This window comes from Triturus cristatus, chromosome 7, assembly GCF_964204655.1.
Source record: "Triturus cristatus chromosome 7, aTriCri1.1, whole genome shotgun sequence".
In the NCBI taxonomy this organism is placed as follows: domain Eukaryota; kingdom Metazoa; phylum Chordata; class Amphibia; order Caudata; family Salamandridae; genus Triturus; species Triturus cristatus.
Window position 1 is genome coordinate 119897984 of NC_140590.1, and position 12869 is coordinate 119910852.

Here is a 12869-nt window from a genome sequence, read left to right on the forward strand (position 1 = left end):
AAAATTGTCATTGAAAATACCCAAACAGGGAATTGACTTATGTCTTTATAAAGTAGGTCTAGGACCACTGTTTTTTGTATTATGCTGTACCCAGGTCCACGACCACTTTAGGGTTACCCCATTTTTGTAATGGCCTTCCAAACTAATGCAGCACGGCGCAGCAAAATGACTTGCTGCACTGTGCTGCGTTAGTTCATTGTAAATCTGCCCCGTGTATTTTCAGTGATATGACCTCTGAAGGCCCTGCATTTATATTAAAAACAGAGCTTTGGACTGTACCACTTCCCGCTGAGAGGCAATATTTCGATCCATGTGTTCCCATACCTGGCATCTCACGCAGTTTGGTGCTTACTTTACCTCCATGTTAAAGAACAGTAGATGTTTCAGCACCCAGGCCAATGTGATGCATAGCTAAATACATATAAGGTCTCAAAGGCGAGACCGAATGCATTGCAAATGCTTGTTTTTTCCATGTTCACTGTTCCTCTTTTTGTCGTTCGCAGAACATGTGTTTAGAGTAGAGAGAGGTATTTTCTGGTGACTTCATTTTACTCCTTAAATATGGTATTTTATGTTTCAAATTAGGGTGCTGCAAGTTGAAAATCCTCCGAAAAAGTTTTGCAAAGTGGACAATCGTTGCAACTTCTTGAAAGTTGACCTGCAGGTACATAAGGAGAATTTTCCTAAAAAAGAAGGTTTCGTTTTTTTTCCTGCAAACCCTACTTTTCAAGGCGTTGGTGGTATGCTATTTATTTACCAACTTTAGGAATGATGAGTTTTAAAAGTGTTGCTCTGACACTGATATAAGCCTTGTTCCTTCTCTGACACTGAAATAAGCCTTGTTCACACACTTAGCACAACCCTTGAATCACCATGGGTTATATTATCAAGAAACTGCGGTAAAATTATCGCCACTTTAGCGGCAGAAAACTGCCGCTAAAGCGGTGATAATGGGCTTGATAATATGCCCATGAGAATTCCCATAGAAGCCCATGTTCTGGTGTCAACATGAGCTTCTATTGAAATTCTCTGCTGCTAAAGCGGCGATAATTTTAACGCCGTGCTTGATAATATGCCCCTATGTTATTTGTTGCCACTACTGCCTGAGACTGATGTACGATGTGATATAACAGAAGCTCGACATATATTGATCACTTTAACACGCCATGAGATCGTTAATTTGTTCACTAGTCAAAGGCTGTACTTACATTCAACATTCAGAGAGACACTGCTGGTAGTATATTTCCTCACAGTGGGAAAGTATGCGGTGCAGTACAGACGTTTGTTGTTATACTCCATCGAAGCTGTGAAAGTGATAATAGATTTATAGGTTCTGGTACCATTCGGATTATCAGTTTTATAAAATGACTGATTGTATTTAAACTGTGACTCTGTGGTCCAGGTTATCTCTGGGGTGGTGCCGGAACACCTCCCGGGCGCCGTGCACTCCACCGTCACCGTTTCACCCTCGATCACTCGATCAGGGAGGGAGATTTCCGGCGTGTCCTGTAGATCTAGGGGACAGAAATCAAAATGCACATTATTTTTTATATAAAAGGGATCGTCTGGGTAGCAGCAGTTGTAAAGTAACTCGACAATGCAAACATGTCTGATTTATTGTGCAAAGGCCGTTTTTTGTTGTCATTGTTGCATTGTAGGTTTATATGCTGAAAACAGACAACACACGACCAGAAAGTCGTGAACATCCAGGTTATACGCTGAGACGCCAACACACACATAAGAGAGCACACTATGTGGACTGATGGAAAAGAGTACTGGAGGAAAGAAAGTGAAAGCACTTTTTAGCTACACCTAAAACTGTATGTGTACGAAATGTGGCTATTAGTTGCGATGGGTGTGAGTCCTTCACAAGTAATACATTGACAATTATCTCTTTACTGAGAACCAAATACCCTACTGTAGCACTTAACTCTCAGGGTAGCAAAGCAGAGCAGTCAAAGGCCTACTCAGGGAAGCCGGTATTTGCTAGTAATCCCAATTCCCTGGAACACTACAAACCTCAATAAATTATTGTCCAGTGAGTGCTTTTTCTTTAAAAAGGGCAAAGTACTTTTATTGCTGTTATAGTCCATATAGGTACCCCAATATAGGAACAGGCAACATCGCAACCTTTCACCTATATCCTTCCCAACATTACACACATAACGGCTTACAGGGACTGACCTTTTACCCAGATAAGACACTGCATTCAGAACGCGGGTTTGCCCTATGTTCAAATCTTATACATTATACATGAGGTTTCTTGGAAGAGCAGCAGGACTACCATCTCCTGTATAATATCGCTGTATAAAATTCAGGTCTGACGTCACCCTTCAGGCCGACACAGTAACTCAGCAAGGTAGGATGCCTGGGGAGACCTATGGGTATATATACAACACGTGTTGCTTAGAAAGACAGAGGAGACCGAGACCTCCCGGCTTACACACTGTCCAGAGACGCTGAAGTTCCTGCATGCAGATTCTCCAGGCCGCAGTGGTCTAACATCCCTCGCAGGGTGTCCAACTCGAGACCAGGATGGGGTCCCACAGTCTCTCTTTTTTTTTTTTTTTACTTTATTTATTGATTTTATTTCCTTTTAACACAAGACAATACAGTCATGGCTTTCAGTCCAAACATAAAATTATGATAAACATTGCTTCTCATTAAAACTAACATATTCAAAACATATAAGGAAAGCAAAACCTTATCCTATCAACTATACATACAGAACAGCTATTTAATCCATTCCTCCACTGGAGTCCAAATCTTTGAAGCAAGCTTCCACCTCCGCCTACCCTTTAATGAATATACTGAAGATTCCAGCTTATGAATAGCAAGCAATCTAGTTCTCCAATTGATAAATGTCGGGGCTTCAGGAGAAAGCCATTGTGAGGTTATACATAACCGAATCATAGACATGGAAATAAACAGAAATGCAAAAGTATACCATGTATTGCCCAAAGACGCTGCCCCGTCATAACCCATTAACACCATCTCCGGAGTCAAGGAACACTGGATCTTAAACGTGACATTAATGAAGGATTCAATGTCAGACAGGAAATTTTTCAGCTTTGGACAAAAGAAAAACATATGGGTTGTATTAGCTGCATATAACCCACACCTAGAACAGTGGTCCCGTATTCTACTGCCCCATTTTGCAATCCTTGCTGGTGTATAATACAGATCAAACATCGACATATAACTTTGCGTCCGAAGACTGCCAGATACCAAAACTTTACTGGCCAGCTTGAGAGCCGGATTTAAATCAACAGTAGTCTTTCCTAATTTAACCGCCCAACTTAATCCTTGTACGCTCAAATCATCCGGTAGACTGGAGAGTACATACCGATATATTATTCTAATTCGGGCTTTCTTTCGGATAAGTTCAAATATAGTTATTTTATCGAATAGAGAAGGATTTGCATCGAGATGTTTAAACAATACACTTCTAACCTGCAAATACTTAAAAAAGTTCGTGAGAATACAACTGATATTTATCCTTCAAAAATACAAAAGGTAATAATTGGCCATCACCTACCAAATCTCCTATCACCCGCAACCCTTGTAATCGCCATCTAGACATTACCTGATCTTGAAAAATAAGGGGAGGAAGAAGTCGAGATGCTTTAAATGGAGTGTAAACATTAAGCTGATGTATAGATAATTTCCGCCGAATTTTCTGCCAAATGACGAACAAAGTATTAATGACCTTGAATCTAGTCCTTTTAAAGTAACTTGGTTCGAGGACTTCAACCAAAATACCCTTAGCCGCAGTACCTAAGCCGATCTCAAAGATAGTAGGGCAGTTACATAGCGGAGCTTCATATTTATCTCCTAAAAGTGGTATTCCAAAAGCCTGTATCATGACCGACCAATTATAATAATAGCAATAAATTAGGTACTGCCTACCCACCACGATTCCGAGGGAGGCACTTCCACTAAGGAGCCCTTCGAGATCATCTATATCCCCACAAAAACCTATGGCAGACCCTGTCTGCCTTTAACAGACTACGTTGTGATAGTACTAAAGGGATAGTCCTAAAGAGGTATAAAAACTTTGGGAGTATAAGCATTTTAAGAACACTACAGCGACCGTAAAGAGATAGGTAAAGGTGATCCATTCGTTCTAATTTTGTATTTACTGCATCTATTATCGGAAGAATATTTAAATCAGGTATAGAATCGACAGCCGCTGAAATTCTCACCCCAAGATACACTGCTTCGAGGACAACTAGATTGCCAGAATATGGCATATCTGGTGTTTGAACTACCTGGGTTTTAGCCACGTTTAACTTGTAGCCAGATATTACACCAAACTGCACAGCAGACACCTTAAGTGCCTGCAGCGCAGAAGAGACATTAGAGGTAAGCACTGCAATGTCATCTGCATAAGCCAAAGCTCGAAACTCAGTACCCCCAGCTCTAATTGGTAATATGCTCCTATCCCCTTCAATTTGGCAAAAAAACGGGTCAATATATAAGGCAAACAGTAGAGGTGAGCACGGGCCCCCCTGACGGGTGTCCCTACTAATATTAAAGTAGCTAGTTTCTTGGCCCGATATACGAAGCACTGCCACAGGTGAAGTATATAATGACCGGATAGCTTGAATAAACTCTTTACTAAAACCCTTCCAGCTAAGCACGGCCCACAAGAACCCCCAGGAGACCCTGTCGAACGCTTTCTCAGCGTCCAACAGGATCACTCCGAGGGGAGAGGCCATGGCCTGGGCCCAGTCCAGTAAAGCAATAACCCGCCGAACATGGTCTGTGGTGTCACGGCCCGGAATAAATCCATGTTGACTGAGGGATACTAAAGGAACTATAACCTCAGCTAATCTAGAAGCTAATATTTTGGAGAAAATTTTTGAGTCACTATTAATAAGAGAAATTGGCCAAAAAGATGACGGACTCAACTCTGGTTTTCCTTTTTTTTTAAACAGAACAATTGTAGTCTGCCGCCAAGAATCTGGAACCATACCTTTCTGAGCTGCCACAATATTCTCATTCAGGGCTTAGACGCTTATCTTAGGCATTGACAGGGGTTAAAAACTTACGTGTACACTCAGCGCTCTGTGTTACAGCCTGCCCGCCCTGGTCCGACTCGGTATCCAATACCGTTGAGCGGAGGGCGGGACAGGTACGAGCCTGAGTGACACACTTCCGCTTTCCCGCTGCAGCACTGAGCGGGTAGCGCTCTAGCCTTGCTGTTACTGGGGCTATTTAGGCGGCGAGGAGGCGAGGCAAAGTGTGGTAAGGCTGACAGTGGCAGTGTCGGCCGACCCCGCTTGATGCCAGGTACAGTGTGAATTCTCTGCTGATGCTGTATTGCTGAAACGCAAAGCCCTATAGCGATATTTTAGAAAGCTTGATTTTAAAGTTGACAGAATTGTATATTTTAAACTGTGCCACAATATTCTCATTCAGGGCTTAGACGCTTATCTTAGGCATTGACAGGGGTTAAAAACTTACGTGTACACTCAGCGCTCTGTGTTACAGCCTGCCCGCCCTGGTCCGACTCGGTATCCAATACCGTTGAGCGGAGGGCGGGACAGGTACGAGCCTGAGTGACACACTTCCGCTTTCCCGCTGCAGCACTGAGCGGGTAGCGCTCTAGCCTTGCTGTTACTGGGGCTATTTAGCCACTCGTCGGGATCAAGCGCGCAGCGATTGCGCGCAGGGAGGCGCCTCTAGACGCGCCGAAGACAAGCCAAAGACCTGCCCGTCTGCGCCCGTCCGCGCCAGGACGGTGCCAGGGGCCATGGCGGTCTCACCTATCTCCCCGCTTGTCCCGCTTCCTGCCAGGATTACCTACTCAGCCCAGGTACTTAAGGATCTACAGATTGTTGATTGTCATGAAGACCTTAAACTTATTGTAGAAGGGCCTTTTACATGCTTACATTGTAAATCCCAGTTCACTACTCTGAAGGGAGAAAGCCCTGATAGATGTGTGAACAGCCATACACCATCTTACAAAACACCTAAAATTGCTGGTCATAAAAACATTCTTTGCAATGTACGCTCTTTACCTAAGCATACCTCTGAAGTATGGGACCTAATCTCTACAAATGAGCCTGACTACTGCTTCATGACTGAAACGTGGCTTAAACCCCATTCCACTCCCTCCATTACATTGGCCATTCCTTCAGGATACAAAATGATTAGGTTAGACAGACCTAAGAAAATAGGTGGAGGGATTGCTATTGCTCATAAAAATCACATCAATTGCTCTGTTTTGGCAGAACTCTGCACTCCGGACATTGAATTGCTGATTTTTAAAACAACTCATTCCACCAAACAAACCAGATTAGGAGCCCTGGTTTATCGTCCCCCTGGACCTAGCTCCAACTTTATCAACATATTACTGGAAAATCTTGCGCCATATGTTCAAAAAGACAAAGAATTCTTGCTAATAGGTGACTTCAACCTTCACAGTGAACTTATAAATTGTAAAGAAGCACAGGCTTTTCTTAACGATCTCTCATTGCTAGGTCTCCAACCACACAATGTGGGCCCAACTCACGTGGCCGGACACACTCTAGACCTGATTATAACCAATTTCCCTAGTGTCACATGCCTTCCCCCTACACAGGTCAGCTGGACTGACCATTTTATCCTTGAGTTTTATACTCCCTATCCTGCAACCACTACCCTCAAAACCACCAATATCCCTGAAATACGGCGGCAATGGCATAAAGTTAATGAGGCCTCCTTTGCGGAGAAATTTGTCCAACCCTACCATGTGATTCCTGATGATATCAATAAAGCTATTGATATGTTTAGCAAAGACATTAAAACAGCCATAGATAAGATAGCTCCATTAAAACAATTTAGACCCCGACCAGCCAAAAAACAAGAGATCTGGTTCTCTGAAGAGCTCAGAAATCTCAAGAAAACAGCCAGGAAATTAGAAAAGATTTGGAGATCTACCCATCTGGTAACAGATAGGAAACATTATTGGGACGCTCTAAGTGTATATCATAAAGCTATCAGAACGGCGCGAAAAACCCATATTACCACTCTTATCACGGCTGCAGACAACTCCCCCAGAGTATTATACCAGGTCCTTCACTCTTTCACCAATCCTACAGCATGTGAGAGTGCAGACACTTCGTCACAACTACTTTGCGACAATATATCGCAATTTTTCTGCAACAAAATCGATCTCATCTATGCTAAAATAGTCAACTCTAACAACAATTTGACTACAAATACAGTCCCTATCTTTCAGGATTCAGAACTTGATAGTGGCCCTCATACTTTAGACCTCTTCCCCCCTATCACTCCTAAAGAGGTGTCCTTGCTCATGACGCAGATTAAAAGTGGAGGTCCTGATGATATCATCCCGGCAAGACTCATGCCCACCTTGCTCGGAATCCTATCTCCCACCATCGAAAAACTTGTTAACTTATCCCTCTGTACAGGTTCTGTCCCCAAGCAGAGGAAACAGGCCTTAGTCAGGCCAATCAGGAAGAACACCACAACTCCATGGACTGATTTGTCAAATCTCAGACCTATTTCGTTGCTGCCATTTTTGGGAAAGCTCACTGAGAAGTATGTTAATCGTCAGTTATCCAGCTACATTGAGAAAGCTGGCGGCCTAGACTACTCTCAATCTGGGTTTAGGCCGAAACACAGTACAGAGTCCACCCTCCTGTCTGTCACTGACGATCTGCATATGTTTCAGGACAAAGGCTACTCGGTAATTTTGGTGTTATTAGACCTTTCAGCCGCGTTCGACACCGTGTCACATAACATCCTCATTGACCGGTTGTCGAACGTAGGGGTCAAGAACAAGGCCCTTGCTTGGCTAAGGAGTTTTCTTACGGATCGGACCCAGACTGTCACCATGGGTGAATACAGATCAACTGAGGTAGAGATTACGAAAGGGGTGCCACAGGGCTCCTGTTTGAGCCCAACACTCTTTAACATCTACGTGGCACCCCTGGCAAGAGTGATGCGCAAATTTGGTTTCATCCCCGTGTCATATGCGGATGACACGCAGCTCCTCTTTCCCTTTCAAAATCTCACCACAGAAATAAGAAACTCCTTCTCCGCTGGCATGAAAGCCGTCGCACAGTGGATGTCCACCAACTTCCTACAGTGCAATGTCAACAAGACGGAAGTAATGCTGTTTGGAGATGCCAAATTACTGTGGACTCCTGACTGGTGGCCATCTGATCTTGGCACTGTTCCGGAGCCCAAACAGATTGTCAAAAATCTGGGGATACGCCTTGATCACGACCTTTCCCTCAAACAGCACAGTAACATGGTAGCTGGCTCATGCTTCCACACCATCAGCATGATGCGCAGAATATTTCCACTGCTACCGGATTCCTTCAGAAAAACTTTGGTGCAAGCCCTTATATTGAGTCGTATTGACTACTGTAACGGACTGCTCCTTTCTGCTAATGAAGGAGTTCTGGATAGGCTCCAGGTGGTCCAGAATACGGCAGCTCGCCTTGTCCTAAATGCTCCCCCCAGAACAGCATCAAAACCTCTTTTACAGAAACTACACTGGTTGAGCATTCGACAAAGAGCCAAGTTTAAGATATGTTGCATTATCCATAAATGCTTAAACGGAAATGGCCCTACATACCTGGAGCAGAAATTTATCCCCTACACTCCCTCCAGATCGTTGAGATCTAGTGAGAATTTTCTGTTGGCAGTACCTCGTGCAAAAAAAACCAGACATGGAGGGAAAGCTTTATCTGTTGCAGGGCCCACACTGTGGAACAAACTGCCTCTGGCCCTCAGGCTCTGCACAGACCATTTAAAATTCAGGAAGCAACTGAAAACTCTGCTGTTTACTGATAAAATCTAGACCCTGCCCCTCATCTGCATATTTATTTAGACTCTATTTGGTATCACAGCGCAGAGATACTCCGGTTGGAGTCGATTCCAGCGCTATAGAAACCCATAAATAAAATAAATAAATAAAGACAGCAAGTAAATCGTGCTGAATCTCTGATAAAAACATCTTGTAGAACTCAAGGGGTATTGCATCTGGACCTGTGGCCTTACCATTGGCCAATGCTTTAACCGCCATAACCACCTCCTCCCATATAATAGGGGCCGATAGTATATCATTCTGTTCTGGTGATACCTTCATAGTATCCTTACCCGATAAAAAAGCCTCAATCTCGGGCCCTACCTTATCACTATCAATATCTTCAAAATAAAGCTTTGTATAATATTTTAAGAATACCCCATTCACTCCATCCTGGGTATCCTGAACCATGCCATTTTCATCCTGGATTCTAGTGACGCGACTCTGTATATTTCTCTGGTGAAGCCGCTTCGCAAGTACCCTACCAGAGTTTTCACCAAATTCAAACATAGTCGTTCGATATAAAAGGTACTTAGCGGCCAGATCCGCAGCAAAAGATTCAAGAAGGTTAGATTTTATTATAGCGACAGCCTCCTGAGACTGCTGTATGTCGCTACCATTCTTAATTTTAGAGGCCAGTGCTACTTCTGCCGTTCTAAGCTCCTCCAAACGAAACTTCAGTTGATCTTGCCCTTGCTTCCACCGGAACGAGGAGACACTTTTGGTCTCCCCGCGCACTGCGGCCTTTAGAGCATCCCACACCACCTCGTTGGAGGCAGTACCCCTATTAATATTGAGAAATTCAATTAACCACTTCCTCATATGTGCCTGATAGGCCTCGTCCAGCAGACACAGTAACTCAGCAAGGTAGGATGACTGGGCAGACCTATGGGTATATATACAACACGTGTTGCTTAGAAAGACAGAGGAGACAGAGACTTCGCAGCTGACACACTGTCCAGAGACGCTGAAGTTCCTGCATGCAGATACTCCAACCCGCAGTGGTCTGACATCCCTCGCGGGGTGTCCAACTCGAGACCAGGACGGGGTCCCACAGTCTCTCAATTCAGGTATTGGGGTCGACTAAATCCTAGAGGGATTCTTGGCTTAACACCTACACCCATGCTAGGTACACTTAGGTACACCTAGTTAGGAAGCATTGTAGGAGTACCCACCATTTTTATTGTCATGTATTTTATATACCTCTATGTATTCATGACTACTTGCAGATAGTAGAACTATACCATCCTTTTACTTTCTTTGTACTGCTAATCATATATATCTGCTACTATCTACCGGTTGTTGCAGCACATCTATTCTACACTAGAATAATAACTGTGCAATAAATCCTTATTGCAAAACGCCCAACTGTTTATTTTGTGAATCTCTCTGAGAAAAGGTAGGTAAGCACGAGTGACTGACCGAAAGGTAGAACAGTGTTTCCACCATCCTGAGGGATCAGGGTTGTCATGTTCTGAGGTTGCCAATAACTATTCTATTCTATTCTTGGTAAGAGGAGATTCTAGTGGCACTGTGATCTAGCTGATACAGAAAGGCTAACATACCTGGTGGGGTACGGAACCAGTCTGACACCAATTCCACAGTTTATGTTATCCAAACGTGCAGATCCTGTATAGGTTATATAGGAACTACACAACATTACACACACACTACTAAATATTAAATTATAAATAAATATATTCAGTTAGATTAAAATACCTTTGGTGACACTCTCCTATCACAATACAACTCTGGTGGGTCCTGAACCCTATAACCACACTGCTTCCACCTATGCCAGATGCAACATCACAATGTAAGGGAATATATATACAACCAGGCCTACTAGCTTTTTCAGGTGGTCAGCATATCAAAAAACAGCCACATGCTATATTAGATATTACAACACCATTAAACTCACTGGGGACAATAGCAGTAATCAAACACCTTCATTGATAAGACGTATTTACTGTGTCAATATTCACAATTAAAAATAAAGCTTAGAAATTCAATACATGTGTATGTGAGAATTTCTTTTATTTTCCTCAGGCTGCAAATGCAGCCCTAGACCCAACCACTAGAGAACTCTACACTCTTCCCAGCCCATGTGACAAAGCAGAAGCTCAGCAAAAACGTAAACAATTTGAAAAGCCTCTCTCATGGTCATCTTTACATTTCCCTATTATTTATTAAAATATTGTTTATTTTTCTAAACTGGTGTGGGGTCGTTTTGTGTGGTCTTTTCACAGTTTTTACTGTTTGGAGTGTTGCACAAATACTTTACACATTTCCTCTAAGTTAAGTCTGACTGCACAGTGCCAAGCTACCAGTGGGTGAGCACAGGTTAATTTGGGGATTGCTGGTGCCTTACCCTGACTAGGATTGTTGTTCCTGCTTTGCCAGGGCTCACACCACCATCTACCAGGGACACATTTTCTAACATTGGTGATCAGTGGTGAGGACAGGACTTGTGTTTGTGCAGTGCCATACAGTAATTTGTTGTACACTACCATACCATATCTAAGACCAATTCAAATCATTTCTCCCTGATTGGCCTTTTTAATTTTTCCTAATTCATTTTTACTCTACCTGGCTGAGGTGTTTGTGGCCCCACCTGAAAAGATGGAATTTGAGCTGGCCAACCTGGACAGATACACTGTGGCCTAGATCACAGAGTTTTGTCAGGAGAGGAGGTTGCCTGCTAAGAGGAGCACTAAAACGGTAGAGCTTCAAAACACCCTGAGGGCATGAGCAGAGGTCAACCTGACCCCAAAAGATGAGGAGGAAGAGTTGGACTATGATGAGGAATTGGAGCAAGACCCACAGGAGGGTCTTGGACTGCAACATGATGAGGAGGGGGTGGGTCTTGGATTGCAACATGTTGATTAGGGGGTTACCTACTCCCAGGATTGCAGATCCCTCCCAGGGCAAGGAGCAGGGTGTCTTCCAAGAGCCTATCCCCAGAGAGGCTGGAGGAAAGAAATTCATATTGGAGCTGGCCAGAAACAGCAGCCCTCATCCTCCTCGACTTCTCAGCGGCGTTCGACACAGTCTCTTACCGCACCCTAATACACAGACTCCACGACGCAGGGATCCAAGACAAGGCCCTCGACTGGACCCGCTCCTTCCTCTCTGGCAGAACGTAGTGGGTCAGACTCCCCCCTTTCCTCTCAGACCCTACACCTACCACCTGCAGAGTCCCCCAGGGGTCCTCCCTCAGCCCTGCGCTCTTCTATGTCTACATGGCTCCGCTCGCCACCATCATCAGAACCTACGGACTCAACATTGTGTCATACGCAGACAACACCCAACTCATCCTCTCCATATCCAACGAACCCAATACCGCCAGACACAACTTTCGAGAAGTCATGGAAGCCGTTGCCAAATGGATGAAAAACAGCTGCCTACAACTAAGCACCAACTAAACAGAAGTACTTATCATGTGCCCAAACCCAGACGCCTGGAACGACACCTGGTGGCCCCCCACCCTAGGAAGCCCACCCACCCTCACGGACCATGCACGCAACCTGGGAATCATCCTGGACTCAGAGCTCAAAATGGACCGCCAGATCAACTCTGTATCGTCCTCCTGCTTCCACACCCTCTACCTCCTACGTAAGACCTTCAAATGGATCCCCCTCAAACACAGAAAGACCATCACTCATGCCCTGGTCACCAGCAGGCTCAACTACGGCAATGCACTCTATGCCACAATAAACAAAAACCGCACTTGCAAGCTATAGAATATCCAAAATGCCCCCCCAAGACTGGTCCTCAATCTTCCAAGACACTGCCACATCTCCCAGCACCTGCGCACACTCCACTGGCTCCCCATCGAAGCTAGAGTCACCTTCAAGATGCTAACCCAGCTCACAAGGCCCTCCACGACACCGGACCAGCATACTTGAACACGCGACTCAAATTCAACGCACCCCAAACGACCTTACGATAAGCCCAGCTCTCCTACGCCATGGTCCCCTGCACCAGAAAGACCAGATCAGGAGGCCGCTCCTTCTCCTTCTGTGCGGTCAGACCGTGGAACGAC

At 44.4% G+C, this 12869-nt stretch overlaps 1 protein-coding gene across 2 annotated transcripts in view; it reads right to left on the bottom strand.

Annotated features, from left to right (window-relative positions):
• Positions 1–12869, bottom strand: part of LOC146808988 (sialic acid-binding Ig-like lectin 13) — a 492860-nt gene that overhangs the window by 253436 nt on the left and 226555 nt on the right. For both annotated transcript variants that reach the window (XM_085615782.1, XM_085615783.1), the window contains exon 4: positions 1209–1514. In XM_085615782.1, coding sequence (XP_085471908.1) covers positions 1209–1514 — 306 coding nt within the window. The remainder of the gene's footprint in view (positions 1–1208; positions 1515–12869) is intronic.